Source organism: Onychostoma macrolepis, chromosome 07 (assembly GCF_012432095.1).
Source record: "Onychostoma macrolepis isolate SWU-2019 chromosome 07, ASM1243209v1, whole genome shotgun sequence".
NCBI lineage: Eukaryota > Metazoa > Chordata > Actinopteri > Cypriniformes > Cyprinidae > Onychostoma > Onychostoma macrolepis.
In genome coordinates this window covers 4,241,363-4,259,105 of record NC_081161.1, presented here as the reverse complement: position 1 = coordinate 4,259,105, position 17,743 = coordinate 4,241,363, and the positions used below count along the sequence as shown (strand labels likewise).

At 33.9% G+C, this 17,743-nt stretch overlaps 1 protein-coding gene across 1 annotated transcript in view; it reads left to right on the top strand.

The window, feature by feature from the left end:
• The first annotated feature begins 975 nt into the window (after positions 1-975).
• smchd1 (structural maintenance of chromosomes flexible hinge domain containing 1) overlaps positions 976-17,743 on the top strand; it is a 55,135-nt gene continuing 38,367 nt past the window's right edge. Inside the window, 19 exon segments of the mRNA XM_058781748.1 lie at positions 976-1,401; positions 2,058-2,133; positions 3,011-3,169; positions 3,257-3,339; positions 4,766-4,896; positions 5,197-5,311; positions 7,842-7,961; positions 8,046-8,212; positions 9,315-9,405; positions 9,493-9,703; positions 9,830-9,947; positions 10,839-11,022; positions 11,121-11,192; positions 12,744-12,869; positions 13,213-13,326; positions 14,664-14,770; positions 15,413-15,495; positions 16,561-16,668; positions 16,865-16,942. Of these exon segments, the coding sequence (XP_058637731.1) occupies positions 1,219-1,401; positions 2,058-2,133; positions 3,011-3,169; positions 3,257-3,339; positions 4,766-4,896; positions 5,197-5,311; positions 7,842-7,961; positions 8,046-8,212; positions 9,315-9,405; positions 9,493-9,703; positions 9,830-9,947; positions 10,839-11,022; positions 11,121-11,192; positions 12,744-12,869; positions 13,213-13,326; positions 14,664-14,770; positions 15,413-15,495; positions 16,561-16,668; positions 16,865-16,942 (2,326 nt within the window). The 5' untranslated portion in view covers positions 976-1,218.

The window sequence follows — 17,743 nt, the reverse complement described above, 5'->3', positions numbered from 1 at the left end:
CTTGCCATAGATTTCTTTAATAATGACACACCAAAAAACCGTCACTGGTTATGAGATCTGGACCAAAAACTGCAAAGGCCTGAGAGAAAGAGTGCGTCTGGCTGCAGAAGATCAAGGTAAAAGAATTAAATCACAATACTAAAAGACATAAAGTTTTTACAGTGGGCTATTCACTGAAATATTTAGTACTATTTGTTTAAGATCTTTTTCTTCACAATATGTCGGTCTTTAATTATTTGGAAGAATATGGGATATTTTTAAGAACAACTAAATGTTCATACATATGGACATACATACATATATATATATATATATATATATATATATATATATATAATACAATAATAATAAAATAATTTATATAGAGTCTATTATTATTATTATTAATGTTATTAACTTATTTGTACTGTATATAATTATATATTCTATAAAACAATAGTATATTCGTTTATATATAATAAAATACAATTATTATTATTATACATTTTTAATCGTTTTTATCTAAAATAATTATTTATATATAATAAAAATAACGTTACAAATAAATTATTTTTAATATTATTAATTTATGTATTTCTTATATAATTGTATATTTATATATTTAAAAATTTGTATATTAAATAAATTTATGCTCATTTATATATAATACAATTATATATATTTATTTTTCTTCTATAATTATATAAAAATATTTTTAGGAAATAAAACTACTACTACTACTACTACTACTATTACTGCAAATTATGTATAATACAATCATTTTCTATCATGTGTATATATATAGAATTGTGTTAATTTATGTATAGTAAAATAACATTTTATATGTATTTATTATTATTATTATTATTATTAAAACTGTATTTATATAATTAATTATTGTATTTTTTAAATGTAATTAATTTTTAACGTTTCGCACTCCATCCCAGCAGGGGGCGCGGTTTGTTCTGTAAGATTGAGTGCCAGCCGCCATCAAACATCACAGAAGAACTAAGGATGCTGCAGAAAGACGGAATTAGGGTGTTTAGTCCTGGCGCGAAATCTTTAAATTTACACACTTCATAAAATCAACACGTTACACTTGAATATTAGACCGAATATCAGACCGCTGGACAACAGACAACACATCTGAACCTGAAGATAAACATGTCAGAGCCGCAGCGGTGAGTTTCGCTGTTGTTTTTTTATTATCATGTGTCAGAGGGCGCTGGTTTGGCCGTGATGTGCGACGAAGCGAAGATGAGCGAGACCGAGACCGAGACCGGAGCGGAGACAAACCGGGGCGAGAAGCCGCGGAGGACGGTGTGTGTGTATGACCGCAGACCGGAGAGCAGCGCCGCGCCGCCGCGGACCATCGACATCACGGAGGCGGACTACAGCGGCTTCCTGCGGGCTCTGAGACAGGTAACACCGGGGTGAAATAATAACATCTCCGCGCTAAACCTGGCCGCGGGCTCCGAGACCGGTGCATAGATGCAGACTCCTCGCCTTTCGGTGACACTTTTTTAAAGATCAAAATAGGTCACCTGTGAGATTTGCTTAGATTCAATGAGAAAGTGGTTTTATGAGGGAGGGGTCTTACAAGGGTAAATAAAGTGGTTTCAGGTTTTTAAATAGTATTTTCTTTACTCTTTACTTCATAAACCATGTCTAAAAAGGGTAATATTTTATGTATTTGAGGTCTTTTATAACATGGGATTTTGACCAAATATATTCAGTCTTGATTTTTGTAAAATGTTGCAACAAGATGGGGTTTTCTTTACATTTACATTACAGTTTTGGACATATAAGAATAGAAAAATAAATAAAATAAAAAAAAATATGTTTAAAAAAATGCCTTAAAGTAACTACAAATGAGCATGCAAAACAAATATCTTTAAAAGAAGCTCTGTGTGGAGCAGATGCCTCCGATCCGAGCAATATTCTCACCTCCACCCCCTTTACCTGTTTGCATCTCTGCAGGTAACACCGCCCCTGTTTGCCAGGGTAAAATAACATCTCTGTGTTAAACCTGGCTGACAGATCAGTCCAGCTGTGTCATGGCTTTATTTTAATTTTAGGAGTTTTCACTGTCGACAAACGAGACTTTTGTTATCAGCACGACGGACCGAGGAGAGATCGATGCAGAACTTTACAGTAAGAGCTCAACTTTTATTTAAAAAAAGTAAATATGGCATTTTATTTATTTGTCTGTTTTCATTGTGTCGTTTTTATTTATTTTTTTGGTTGTTTTTATTGTGATTTAAAACTGTAAAAAAAAAAAGTAAAATATTTAAACTTCTTTATGTATCTATGTTCTGTTCTGTATTTCATTGTCTACAGTTTTACATTTGAAAAATGTAAAAATAGTAGCGCTCAATGTATTTTTTATTTATTTCTTTTTTCTTTTTACAGTAGGAGCTCTGAACGTTTTTTAAAATTAGTATTATATTCATTTTGTTTTTGTTTCTGTATTTTTTTATTTAAAAAAAAAAAGTAATATATTTTAAAAATGTACATGTATGTTCATTTTGTTATTTTTAAATATAAATAAAATATAAATACATTTGATTTCAAAAGCGAAACTGTTACATTTAATTTAAAAATAAAGTTTATTTATACGCTTATTTATTTATTTATACAGTAAATGTGAATAATTTTTTACTTTTACTATAAAAAATTAAATATTAAATTTACTTAGTTAATTTTGTTTACAGTTTTTCAATCTATTTTTATATATTTAATATATTTTACATATTTTATATTTCAAATCTGCAAATAGTAAATATTTATTTACATGTCAATTTTTTTGTTTACAGTTTTTAAATCTATTTAATGATTTTAAAACCGAAACTTAAATTGTATTTGAAGTTATAAACTGTAAAAAAGTAACTCTAAATCATTATTGTCATTTTGTTGTTTACAGTTTTGCATACGGTAGTATGAGGAGTAAAAATAGTTTTCAGTCTTGTCACTCTTCAGAAGGATTTAATTGATGCACTGATGTGGATTTGTGTGTGTTTTGATGCTACAGAGGAGCTGGTCGACGGGAAAACCTTGCACCTGTTGGAGTCTGCGGATCAGAAGCTGACTGCGGCGACTGAAGAGCGGATTGAGTTTCTGCCGCACTATCACACCCTGGTGCAATGTGGCATGTACGAATACTACGCCAGCGAAGGACAGAAGGCGCTGCGTAAGTTTGCACGCTCACCTCCGCCAGGCTGCCGTACTTGAACACGCTGCCAGTTTGAGTGCTGTTTCTCTCTCTGTTGTGTTGCAGCCTATGCCTTCGCTGAGCTCATCGATAACGCGCTGTCAGCCACAGCAAAAAACACAGGAATCAGGAGAATTGAAATCAGATTGGTGAGAATTCAACCTCGTCTTCATTACAAACCCTTGTGAACTGTCTCGGTGTCATTGTTTTACATTCTAAAGGTAGACTTGCATTGACAGTGTGACTGCAGATGTCCAGTATTGTGTGATCAAAAATACCTTGAAAAATAATACTGTGAAATATTACAATTTAAAGGGGTCATATGACGTTGCTAAAAAGAACATTATTTGGTGTATTTGGTGTAATGCAATGTGTTTATCCGGTTTAAGGTTAAAAAAACACATTATTTTCCACATACTGTACATTATTGTTGCTCCTCTATGCTCCGCCTTTCTGAAACGCAACGATTTTTACAAAGCTCATCACACTCGAACAGTGTTGTAAATATAACTTAACCACTGATTTCTAGTTGTGTCCTCTTTTGGAAGCCCGAACAAAGTACTTTCACTTTCACAATGAAACACAGCGTCTCCAGGACATGACGCCGGCGGCAGCAACAACACTACAGCGAGAATAAAAGTCCTGCCCTCTTTCATTGCGTATGCATTTGGGTGGTGTTTTGCAGATCTCTCCACACCGTGATTTAGACATGTGGGGACGTGTTTGAATGAGCTGGTTTAGGAGGGCGTGGACGAGTCTTAACTTTTATAAAGAATATCTCTTCAGGTTTGAGACTTTAGTCTTTGCAACTTCAGGGATCTTATCTATGCACGAACAGCTTGTAACACTCCAAAGAGAAAGGAAAACTTGAAATCGCATCTCATGACCCCTTTTAAAATAACTTTTCTATTGTAAAATATTTTAAAATGTAATTTATTGCTGTGATCAAAGCTGAATTTTCAGCATCTTTACTGCAGTCTTCAGTGTCACATGATCCTTCAGAAATCATTCTAATATGCTGATTCGCTGCTCAAGAAACATTTCTCAAAAAATTGTAAAATGTAAAGCAAACAAAAAAACAACAGTTTTTGCTGCATAATGTTTTTGTGGAAACCATGATGCATCTTTTTTGGATTTTTGTTCTTGAATAAAAAGAATATCATTTATTTGAAATAGAAAACTTACTGTAACTATTGATCAATTTTATGCGTTATTATTGAGTTTAAGTAATAGTTTCTATAAAAAAAGTAAAGTACTGATCTCAAACTTTTGAATGGTAGTGTACATAGCACATAAAGGCTGTTAATTAATTGATTAATACAAACGAAACGGTCTGAGGCATTTAAAAGTTAGATGCTCCATGCCTTATGTTTATTGCACACTTAAGCTAAAAAGCATAATTTTGTATCTTATATCATGTTAGCCAATTGACAATTGCATGAAAATATCACACATTTTATAGTCCTTTGAGAAAAATAACGAAAACAAATTAATTCAGTGCATGTTATGGGCAAGCAGTAGTTTTTGTGACACTTATTGCACATTATTGTGTTGTTCTCTCTCTGCGTTTTGCAGCTGTTTGATGATTCTCAGGGAGGACCTGCTATTGTGGTGATGGATAATGGATGTGGAATGACATCTAAACAGCTGAACAACTGGGCCGTTTACCGTCTATCCAAGTTCATACGAGAAAACGGCATGAAGAGGTGTGCTCTTCAGAAAACCTGTGCTTTTTCTTCCCTGGGTTATTTTATTATGAAATGCAATTAGCCACTTCAAAAATTTGTACTGCATGTGTGTGTATTTATATATGCATGATAAATATACACAGAACACACACACATATTACGCAAACAAAAACTTTCATTTTGGATGCGATTTAATCGTTTGACAGCACTAGATCAAAAATGTGGAATAATATATAGCTGAACTGTACTGATTGTCTGATGCCTATCTTGCCTTGATAAAACCATCAGCTATTTTCCTCTTCTTTGTTGTTGACGTAGTGAAGAAACCGGTTATGTGCGGCCGGATCCAGTTCCACGCAGTCTGAACAGTGACATCTCGTATTTTGGAGTCGGAGGCAAACAGGCTGTGTTTTACATCGGCCAGTCTGTCAGAGTATGTTTGCATGCAGTTTGTTCACTTTTATTTAACAAATGTCACACTTGTAACACATCTATTGCATTCATTTGTGTTACTTTTAATCACAGCAGAAGTGCTTTCTTCTAACCCAGCTTAATATGCAGAGACAACTAGTGAGTAAAAAGTGTAAACGCTTACTTCGATGAGCATTGATTAACTGGATTCATATGGATTTACTTTTACAATGTCTTTTCGCATTTTTGGTGCGTGAAAATTTTATTGCACAGATGTACAAAAATGATGAGAGAATTTTAAAAATGTCTTTGTTTGTATTCTTGAAGAGCCTTATGGGCAGCGTTCCCTCTAATTTGTTTTCTTGCTGAGCAAAACTTTTGTCTATTGGGCAGACATTTCGGGCACCTGAGCAAAAACATTCTTTATACCCTGTGCAGCGTGCACACAAAAGAGTGTGTAACTTTTAACTGCAATGTGCTATTCGTATTTGATTTGATCCTAGATGTAACTAATTGATGTACATTTTAGGTTACCTGAGAAAACATTTTTTACTGTATGATACACTGCTGTTCAAAAGTTTGGATCAGTAAAGTTTTTTAAAGTTTTTTGCTCATCAAGGCTGTATCTATTTGATTAAAAATACTGAATATTATTTCACAATATAATATTGTGATATAAAAGTTTTCTATTTTAATATTCTTTAAAATGTCATTTATTGCTGTGCTCAAAGCTGAATTTTCAGCATCATTACTGCAGTCTTCAGTGTCACATGATCCTTCAGAAATCAGTCTAATATGCTGATTTTTATTCAATGTTGGAAACAGTTGTACTGCTTAATATTTTTGGAACCTATGATATTTTTTGATAAATAAAAAGTTAAAAAGAACCGTGTGTATTCAAAATAGAGATAAAGAAACTTTTTAAAAAGTTTAAAGAAAGTTAAAGAAACTTTATTCAGCAAGGATGTGTTAAATGGATAAACTTGATAATAAAGACTTAAATTGTTAAAAAGACACAAATCCCCCAAAAATATTAAGCAGGCTGAGCAGCACAACAGTTTCACTGATAATAAATCAGCATATTAGAATGATTTCTGAATGGTCATGTGACACTGAAGACTGGAGTAAAGATGCTGAAAATTCAGCTTTGCTTCACAGGAATAAACAATATTTTAAAGTACAGATATTAAAATAGGAAACCAATATTAGAAATTGCAATAATATTTCACAACATCACAGTTTTTTTCTGTTTTTTTTTTTTTTTTAATTAAACACAGCCTTGATGAGCAAGAGACTCCATTAAAAAACAAGGTCAATTATTTATTAGGTTTATAATATAGGCCTAACATAATATAATATCAAAACAAACTAAAGCATTTAAACTAATAGAATAGAAAACAAACTGAAGCAAAACTTAAACTGAGATCTGAAAGTTAAATATTTTCAAAAAACGTGAACATGTGAATTCTTATGTAGTTATCTAAACATCGTTCTGTGCCCATCCTCCACTGTTTCCAGCACTTAATCAAGTCACTCTTCTTTGCTTATGGGTTTCAAGTAGGCCTAAATGTATCTGGATTTAAGACTGTTTAGATATTTGTATTGGAAAACATCATAGAAATACATAGAAATTGTGTGAGCAATGGCAAATTAACCTTATAAATCCTACTGTGTTGTATTTGATACACAAATTGTCTAAATTGTCCAAATGATCAACATGATCAAAACTTTGCTGAAAATCCTTTTGTACACAATCTACGACATGTCATCAGATTTGTACGTTTTAACGTGTAAATGGTTGCATGGACAGTCATTTACTCATTCTCACGTTGGTACAAACAGAACAGAAATTCTTAAATACATGAAGCTATGGCATAAAATCTTGTGTGCACTGCACACAACTGAATATCTTTCAAAGTATTTCTGTGTTGTTTTCCAATACAAATATCTAAACAGTCTTAAATACATGATACTTGAAATACAAGATGAAGATAAAGTCTTGTTTTCTTAACAAGTGAACAAAGTTAAGTGAGTTTGTGTTTAAAACAAGAGAAAATATTTGAAGAGCCTCTAAATACCGTCTGAAATTTTCTTCTAAAATGAGCATTTTTATCAGGCTCCTATATTTGTTTAGTTATTTCACTTTAATTGCATAGAAAAGGATATGCAATTATACATTGCCATTATATTAAAAATGCTCATTTTAGATGGCACATAGAGGCTTTTACATCTGAACTCTTCATTTATCAATGAAGAAGCCCTTTATGAAGCGGATATTTGTTCTGGTTTTAATCATAAAGTCATTTCATTTTCACTGAAACAACACCATTTCTGCAGTGTGATCTAAAGGTACAGTAAAAGTTATTTGTAAAATGAATTTAATAAGTAATGGAGATCTGTTGTAAGTTGCTAATAAAACTCATTTTCTGCTAGTTTGGTCCTTACATTTTCTTTTACTCGGTCTTAAAAAGGTCTTTAAAAATTGACCTTCATAAAACCTGCAGAAACCCTGTTGTGATTGAACTGTTCTTTTAATTCGATGTGTGTTTCAGATGATCAGTAAACCTGCAGGCTCTCCGGATGTTCATGAATTTATCATGTCTAAAGATGACTTTGAGCGCAAGGAGATGAACAAGGAAGAAATCTACTCTGGCTTCATTAGAAACAGGAAGGTGAGGGAAATTCAATTCATCTCATGTCATTGTTGGCCCATGGATATTATTTTTAAATGTATATGCGTGTGTGTTTTCTTGCAGCCTGGCGATTACTCGCACGTGAATGAAAGCGAGGAGCAGTTTCTGCGGTCCATTGTGGTTGAAGAAGAAGGAAAGGAGAGTTTTACTGCTGTTGTTATCACTCGAGTCCAACAGGAACACGTCACCTTCCTAAAACAAAATTTCAGTCTGTGGACCAGAGAGTTGACGTACGTCTCAAATGCACATACATGCTTAGATCAGGCCAATTTTTATTTATTCATTTTTAAATTATTTATTTATTTTTGTTCTTGTTTTTGCGTGAGAGTACTTGCTGAAAATGTTAAGGCTCACCAACCCTAGTTTTGTTTTCATTTATATTTTGGCAGGATCTGTAAATAGAAAATTAATTACAGTAATTCTAATTAAAAGTTTAAAACTACATTTCATATATTAGGTTTACAGTTTACATTTCATTTATGCATTTATCCAAATAAATCATTTTAACGTTGTGTTACTGGATAAGGACATTTAAAATATTTATTTTAGTCACAATTGCTACTGAATAAAGCATTTTAGAGCTTGGCATAATTAGAAAAATGTATCTACGTTCTAAATTAATGGATAAGATTTTCTTAATTTCCATGACTTTTTATGGTGTACAAAGCAAACATATTGCTCGGTTTTCCAAGACTTCGGAAATCCTGGTTCTTCTTCTTCTTCAAAAAAAAAAACAGTTCTTCAGTCTAAATTTTTAGTTGTTTTAGTTTATTTTAATAGTTTAATTATTGTTTGCTTTATACAGCAATGAGCACAGCTAGACCTGTGATGTCTGATTTGCAAACGAATGTCTTTTATGAACCAATTCTTTTAACTCTACATCCAAGATGTAGATGAGTTTGTTTCTTCATCAGATTTGGAGAATTGTAGCGTCACTGCGTCACTGTCTCAGCAGTGTATCCTCTGCAGTGAATGGGTGCCGTCAGAATGAGAGTCCAAACAGCTGATAAAAACATCACAATAATCCACAAGTGATCCACACCCAATGTTGGATTTGTTTCTTACAAACCCACATCATTTAACTCACAAGATGTTTGATGTACTGGAGTGGTGTGGATTATTGTGATGTTTTTATCAGCTGTTTGGACTCTCATTCTGACGGCACCCATTCACTGCAGAGGATACATTGCTGAGACAATGCTACATTTCTCCAAATCTGATGAAGAAACAAACTCATCGACATCTTATATCTTGAGGGTGAGTTTATTTTCATTTTTGGGTGAACTGGTCCTTTAAGCCATGTGCCATTTAATGCTGTTTGTATAATTTCAGGCATACTTACCATTACTATATACATGGAGTTGATGGAAACGACCAGAAAAATACGAGAACAAATGACCATGTCTCCAACATTGACATTCAGGTACAGATGCGTATGTATTTGTGCCACTAAATGCATTGATCATTCAGCCCTTGTTTTCTCTGAAGCTCTTTCTCTCTTATATCTCAGATCAGTTTGTTCGAGCGCTCTCCTCGAATGCCCCGTGTGATGAATCTGAGGGAGGTGGATAATGACATGCAGACTCTGTATATCAACTCTAGTTTTTCTACTTTTGAGTTCAAAGCCACCGGCGCTAGAGATTCCTTAGTGGAGGGATTGATCCGTTATCACCCGTTCCTCTATGATAGAGAAACATACCCAGTGGATCCCTTTGCATTAGGTATATTCCACGCTGATGGCAGTCATGAGAAAGATGCTCTAATAATAGCTGATTCCAGTTTGACTGCTGAAATAGTGTGCATCGCTAGATTTTTTCTCTTTATAGGCCTGTGTGTTTGTGTTTTAGGTCCTTCAGAGGATGAAGATGAAGATTGTGTAATTTTGAACTCTGAAGCTCGGGGCAAACGTCCGATCTTTGAGTGCTTCTGGAATGGGCGGCTCATTCCCTACACCACTGTCTCAGAGTAACTTCCCCATTCTTAATTCTCTAAGTCCTTTGTGGTTAATATGCATCTTTTCTTCTCAACCTGTTTTTTTTTTTTTTATCTGATGGTTACATTTAGATTTCCTTCAATACCTTTAATCCTTCTCATGGGTGTTTCATGATTTTTTGACTCAACGACTAAGAGAAATGCCAGTGAAAAACAAAAGGTGATTTGTGAGGACAGCAATCACAAGCTTATTTTCTAAAATCGAAATAAAACACCTCAAAACTGCAATAAAGCAAGGTCGACACAACAGCCTCCTAATCATCTACAGATACTCAAGTCTTAGTTAAGTGGAGGTGCTCAAAAATGAAAACCACTATCCTTCAGAAAGGTCTCTTTAATATAACAGATAAATAAAACTAAGTTAAATGAAATGGTCAAAACCTACTTGCAGTGAACGTGCTGATTTTGGCTTCATCACTGGGTGCAGCCATGTCCTCATCTCATTTATGAAACACCTGCGATTAGTTCAACGGCTTAGTTCACTTATATAGTAAGTGCCTCACTGTAATTACATTTTTTTTTTTTTTTTTTTTTTTAAGAAAAGGAGGGATGAGTCAGAATTAATTTTTATGGTAATTAAATCAGTATTGTCACAAATGCTGATAATGCTAAAACATTTCTGGATTGCCGTGTTTGCTGTGCACTTATTGTCGGGGCTTTTGGGGATACGACAGTAAAAGAAAAAATCTGCTTTTAGAGGAAACAAAATATAAAAAATAGTGCTGAAGGCAAGTATTACAAAAAGAATCAGAGATATCACAATGCTTGAAAGAAACAAATGACACCATGATCACACAATGATTTGAAAATGTTTGTTTTCACTTTTGCCAAAGCTGGATGGTAATGTGTGTTCGTGTGTGTTAGGTTCGAGTGGTGTGCTAGGCCTAAGAAAACAGGTGCAGTGCCATTGGAGTGTTATAACAGGATTTCAGGAGTTCTCTTCGCCAACGACCAATTCCAAGTCAGTACCAACAAACTTACCTTCATGGACCTGGAGCTTCAACTTCGTGACAACAACACCATTTTTACCAGAGTGCACAATGGCCAGGTACAGAAACACACGCCTGAACTCTGAAAGACACGTGTTTAACACTGTTTACACGCACATGATTGAAGGCCCAGTTCAGGCTGTGCTGTTTTATCCAGGAGCTGCGAGTGAAGATTGAGAGGGAGTTTACCAACTGGCTAAAAGAATGTCATGAGCGCTTCGATAAGCAGGTATGTGCAAGGCCAGGTATGCAAACGCAGGTGTAACTGCAGGATCAGTGCATTGTAAGTGCATAATGCGTGCTTTTGCATGTATAAATATTAAGGGCCAGATTTACTAAACAGGACAAATTAGCGTTAGAGCACAATTCCATAAAAGCACCGAAAATTCTGCGTGTGATTTACTGACAATGCGCACATTAAAGAACACAGATGCAACCAGATAATTTCTAGGGTTGGGTATTGAAAACCGGTTCCATTTTAGAACCGGTTCCAAATTTCCAAGAACGGGTATTCGATAAGACGCGTGCATTTCGAATCTGTTATCGATTCCTGCGTTCGCATTTTAACGTGATTTAAAACAATTTAAGTGTAGGAACGGAAAGAACTTGCACCTTGTTTGCGTGCAGCGCACACGAGCGCGAGCACAGAGAACAGAACAGCGGTCTCGGTGCGGGTTCCCGGTTTGTGTCCGTTCTCCAACCGTTCCGTTTATTTCCACTACAGAAAAGATTGTTCCGGGCCAGAACTGACTTTTTTCATATTTATCGACCAGCATGCAGATAACTATGTCAGTATATCATCATAAACACAGCCGTTTTTGTCTTAAGTGAACATAAACAGATGAGAAATAAAACGCACGTGTACAGTATTTTTAGATCTGTGTGCATTCGGTGTTAAAGAGACAGAAAAAAGAAAATCATTCACTGATCTTGACTGAATATATTTAGTAACTTTAATCTATATATTTATGAAAAGAAAACTATGCAGTGTTTTTAAACTTTTAATTACAGTTTCTGTACCTGAAATTTGGTTCAGTTGTATTTATTTACACTATTGCTAATTGATTTGTTTGTTCTTATTTTATTACTGACTGTTTACTTGTCTTTAACACTTTAATATTTGGAGTTTATTTAAAATTTTATATTAATCTAGTTGTTTTTGCTGTGGTATTTTTGTTAAAAGCTTAGGCAAATGTTCCTCTTGTAAGTGCTCTGTAGGCTGCTGATTTTTGCTCATGTTATTCAGCTGCAACAGAATACTTTTTAAAGAGACACAGAATAAATGTTGGACATCTAAATGTTTGATTTAAATTTTTTTATATTGGATTTTTTTTTATCTTAATGGAATCGAAACTAGGAATCGATAAGAATCGGAATCGATAAAATTCAAACGATACCCAACCCTAATCATTTCCATTATGACCAAGCTGATAGTAAATCTGGTGCTAAATATTTGGTGAGGAAAATCCCCCACATCAAAGGCATTGCATTTATTTTTTGACAGATGAAAGCGTTAAATACTAAACATTTAAGAAAAAAAAAATGGCTTAATAGAAGTATTGTTATTATTATCATACTAAACACAAGCCTGTCACTGGCTAACAGTCCACAGCAATCAATTTTGTAACTGTGTTGCCAATAAATACAAGCACCAAAGTTTTGAAGCTTCCATAGTTATAACAAAATTTAATTTTATTCACTCACTTCATTATTATATCACGCTATTCTGGTTAAACATAAAGATGGAAACAACTGATTTTATTTTTTGTCATGTTTGCAGGTGATGTTTCAGGGATTTCTGGGTTCGATGACACGTACAGATGTTGCCACCAAACGGCTTCAGTCACCCTGGGCTCAGTTCCACACCATTAAGTGGGACGGCAAGACTTACAAGAAAGGACAATGTGTAAGATCGAGAAGTTTTCATATTTTCACACTCAGTCATAGACAACACCAGTTTACGACAGTGAGTCGTAGTAAATAACTGATTACTTTTGTATAGTAACTGAATATGAATTAATGAAAGACAATTATTGTAAACAAAATAAAGCTGAACGTTCTGTAAGTGTGGTGGTTCCACAGTATTTCCCAGGTGTTGTGAAGATTCATACAGACTGTATAAATGTGTAATTAGTGTCTTTAGTTGTGTCAAGAACGTGAAAATGTGTATATGATTTAGGTCATTTATTAAATTATGAATAATAGGTTGTAATTCTAGTCATCTCAGATATTGTCTTTCACATCTTTAGGTGAAGTCAGTGAAAACAAACCCCGTCTTTGTTGGCTCTATAGTTAAGTTCTTGCTCTACGGAGAGCATGAAGCAGACGTGTATGCCACCGGAGGATATGTCCAGATTGCACTGGTGAGGATAATTCAACTCACTCATCCATTTACACTGAATGAATGCAGTGCGGTCATGTGTTTTTCCTCCACCTCTAAAGGTGTGGTTGATGCACCCATATGTAAATTTTGGTCGATACGAATATATTCGTATCGACCAAAATGTACATATGGGTGCATCAACCACACACAAAAAGTCACTATAACCTTTTTTTATTCAGTGTCAGAAACGGGCTTCCATAGTTATCGGCTTTCAAATATATATATAAAAAAAAAAATATATATATATATATATATATTTATGTATTTATTTATTTATTTGAAAGCCGATAACTATGGAAGCCCGTTTCCGACACTGAATAAAAAAAGGTTATAGTGACTTTTTATCTCACAATTCTGACGTTTTTCTCAGAATTTCGAGATAAAAACTTGCAATTGCAAGTTATAAAGTCACAATTGTGAGAAATAAAGTCAGAATTGCGTGATATAAACTTGCAGTTGCGAGAAATAATCAGAATTGCGTGATATAAACTCGCAATTGCGAAAAAAAGTCAGAATTGCAAGAAAAAAAGTCAGAATTGCGAGATATAGTTGCAATTCTGACTTTATATCTCGCAATTGCAAGTTTACATGTCGCAATTCTGACTATTTCTCAGAACTGATATGAACTCGAAATAAAGTCAGAATTGCGAGATAAAAAGTTGCAAAATAACCATTTTTTTTATTCAGTGGCGGAAACGGGCTTCAATAGATAACTGATATTTTGACCAATACATCTAAATTTAAATTTTTATATAATCTTTAAGAGTCTGATTACAAAAACAAAAGTCTCACCATTAAAAGCCACGTCCCAAGCACTTCAACATAAATCAAACATATCCAGTACAGTAGCCTTGTTTGAACGGCTCTGCACTGAAATAATACAATTATTTGAATTAAACTTTTTAATATTGCCGGTGATAATAATGAGAGAAAGATAAAAGTTGTAGTTATTATTAAAAACGCACCAATGTTTTTGATAAGGAAACATCTTAAGTTAATATTGCTGTTTCAAATAGAAGCATTGCTGTCTAAACTGCATTTGTTAGAGACTTAATTAGGCTATATGAGATTAATCAGATATTTATACAACAGAAACATTATATTACAACTTGTATATGCACAAGAAGATGCAAATGCACAAGTGAACTTGAACTAAGTTATGAGCTAACCAGAATGTGTTGCTTCTGTTGTGGAGGCGCTTTTCCCACAACAACACGCTGAAACAAGGGCGCACAAAGACATGGTTGAAAGTATGTAAACTCAGAATGTTTTGTGGCTTTTTACTTTGGTGTACGTCTCTGTGATGTGTTTTCATAGGAACCAAAGGAGTTGTATGATGAGCTGAGGATCATTCCCATCTCTAAGATCGACAGGCTGGCTGCACCCGCAACCATTAAGAAGAAAATCGAGGATGAGCTCGCTAAGTAAGACCTGTCGCTGTAATCTGTACTTCACCTTAACAGTAAAGAGAAGTTTTGGGTCGCTTCATTGTGCATTTGGGAACACCAACCATCTTCCCATACATGATGAAATGATTATTTTTGTTTTATAGTTATTTTTTAGTTTTTAATAATAATATAATTTATAAATAATAATGCCACACATTAATAACACACAAGTATATAAATCACTAAATAAAACTATTATTATTTAATTAAGCTCTAATTTCATAGCTTTATATTTTAATTTATAGTTAAATAAAACGGCTACTATATATACTGAGCTATAATTAAATAAAACTATAATACAAATAAAATCTAATAATAATAATTATTATTATGTAGCCATATCGATATATAAGCACAATTTTGGTCAAACTGTGCAGTCATAAAAGCAAACGCAGCAAACCTGGAATTTGTTTTTTCAATCGCAATCACAGTTTTTATTAGAAAAATCTCAATTAGATTTTTTCCCCCAAATTGTGTAGCCCTAACTTATTCTGTTATTTTCACTGAAACTCGATATAAAAAGTCTTATCAAGGTACCCTCCTCTTTTAGTGAATGAATTATAGGCCTGCATAACTAAGCACAGTGTGAGATTTAAATACTATTTTTTTTGCCATCAGACTTCCAGATCGGCTGAGGGTTACGTGGCCTGAGGGAAACACCTGGGGAGAGAATGATGCTCGTCCGGCCGGCACACCCATGGGTAAACAAGCTCGCTCACTACAAACACCTTGCTGTGCAAAACTTACAGTATATGTATTGGCCAAAGACATTTAAAAGAGTAGTTAACTTCCAGAGCAGAAATGTTCAGATAATGTACTCAACCCCCTTGTCATCCAAGATGTTCATGTCTTTCTTTCTTCAGTCGTAAAGAAATTATGTTTTTTGAGGAAAACATTTCAGGATTTCTCTCCATATAATGGACTTCTATGGTGCCCCCAAGTCTGAACTTCCAAAATGCAGTTTAAATGCAGCTTCAAAGGGCTCCAAACGGTCCCAGCCGAGAAAGAAGGGTCTTATCTAGCGAAGCGATCGGTTATTTTCTACAAAAAATGAACAATTTATATACTTTTTACAGTTGACAGTTAGGGTATGTCGAAAAACTCCCAACTCATTTTCTCCTCCAACTTCAAAATTGTCCTAAATCGCTGCAGAAGAACCGACCCAGTGTTTACAAAGTGAACATGCAAAGAAGATCAAACGCCCTTTACAAAGAAAAGATAGAACAGCGATGTAGGATGATTTTGAAGTTGAAAATGAGATGGGACTTTTTCGAGATACCCTAAATGTCATGAACCGGAATAGACAGAGTTCACGCAGAGCTAGACAAGATGAGCGTTTGAGGTTAAAAAGTATATAAATTGTACATTTTTTGTAGAAAATAATCAATCGTTTCTCGGCTGGGATCGTTTCGAGCCCTTTGAAGCTGCATTTAAACTGCATTTTGGAAGTTCAGACTTGGGGGCACCATAGAAGTCCATTATATGGAGAGAAATCCTGAAATGTTTTCCTCAAAAAACATAATTTCTTTACGACTGAAGAAAGAAAGACATGAACATCTTGGATGACAAGGGGGTTGAGTACATTATCTGTACATTTTTGTTCTGGAAAATTTAACTCACAACTTTATTACATTATTTAAAAAATAAACCATTATATACTCTCATCAAAAACAGCTCCTTTATCTAATCTTGTACCAACAGCACTACAGACCTGTAGAGAAATTGACTTGACCATGAGTTTTTAGTATAAATCTGTTCTTGTTCAGGTCCAATTAAAGTGGAGATTTTGAACAAGAAAGGAGACTCGATGTCTCGGCTGCCCGTGGCTGGCACTACTAAGAAACTGTTGATTGAGCTGAAAGTCATCTGGCACTGTGAGTCGCATTTACTGCATTATTGTTTGTTGTCAGTGCATGATAATTTTATCATGTTTTTTGTATGCCATGTGTTTTTGTATTCATGTGTATATTTATATATGCAATGACATGAGTGTTGTTCATATATATTTTTGTCATGTTTATGCACGATATGCTTGTGACATACAGTATTTTTATCCGTTTCTTCCTTCAGCTCCTAAAGGAGACGTCCAGACGAACTCCCACATTGGTGTTCATTCATCCAAGTGGGAATACTGGTTCAAGCCCATGGGTAAAAAACAGTGTATCATCACACATGTTCATATTCAATTCCATTCATTCGCCATAATTCACCATTCACCATCAGCAGGGCAAAGTGATGCTGGTGAATACAAAAGATATCAAGAAAAACAGACGAATCTTGGATTTGATCCATTCCAGGTCCATTCGTGGACATTTATATGTATTTAATCCACAATCCCTCTCCAATTATAGCATTGCATGCAGAGAGGCAGATATGGATTAAATATATAAATGTGGATCTAGAAATCCACTGCTGTTACTTTGCACCGCTGATGGTCATAAATATGGCAGGTCATTGGGAAAAAGTAATTAATTAACATGAACTAACAATAACGAAATACTTCTAAAGCTTAATCTTAGTTAATGTCAGTTACAACATTTACTAATACATTTTCCAAATCAAAAGTTGTGTCTGATGTTATTTAGTGTACCTGAGCTAACATTAACTAAAAATGAGCTAACATTAACAAAGATGAATTAATATTGTAACAAATGTATTGCTCATTGTTAGTAATGTATTAACTAACATTATCTAATGGGACCTTATTGTAAAGTGTTACCAATATATCTTGTAGAACTTTACTATTGTTATTTTAAATATCTTGTACATGATTCAAATATGCTTCTTTAAAAAAAAAAAAAAAAAATTGTAATTAATGCTTCAAAATACAAAAAAACTATGTATTTATGGAAAAATTGGTAGTTTTTTATTAAAAGTAAAATTGATTAATACAATTGTATTTTAAAATGTCTGTTTTTAATTCATAGTCAAATTGTATTATATACTTTG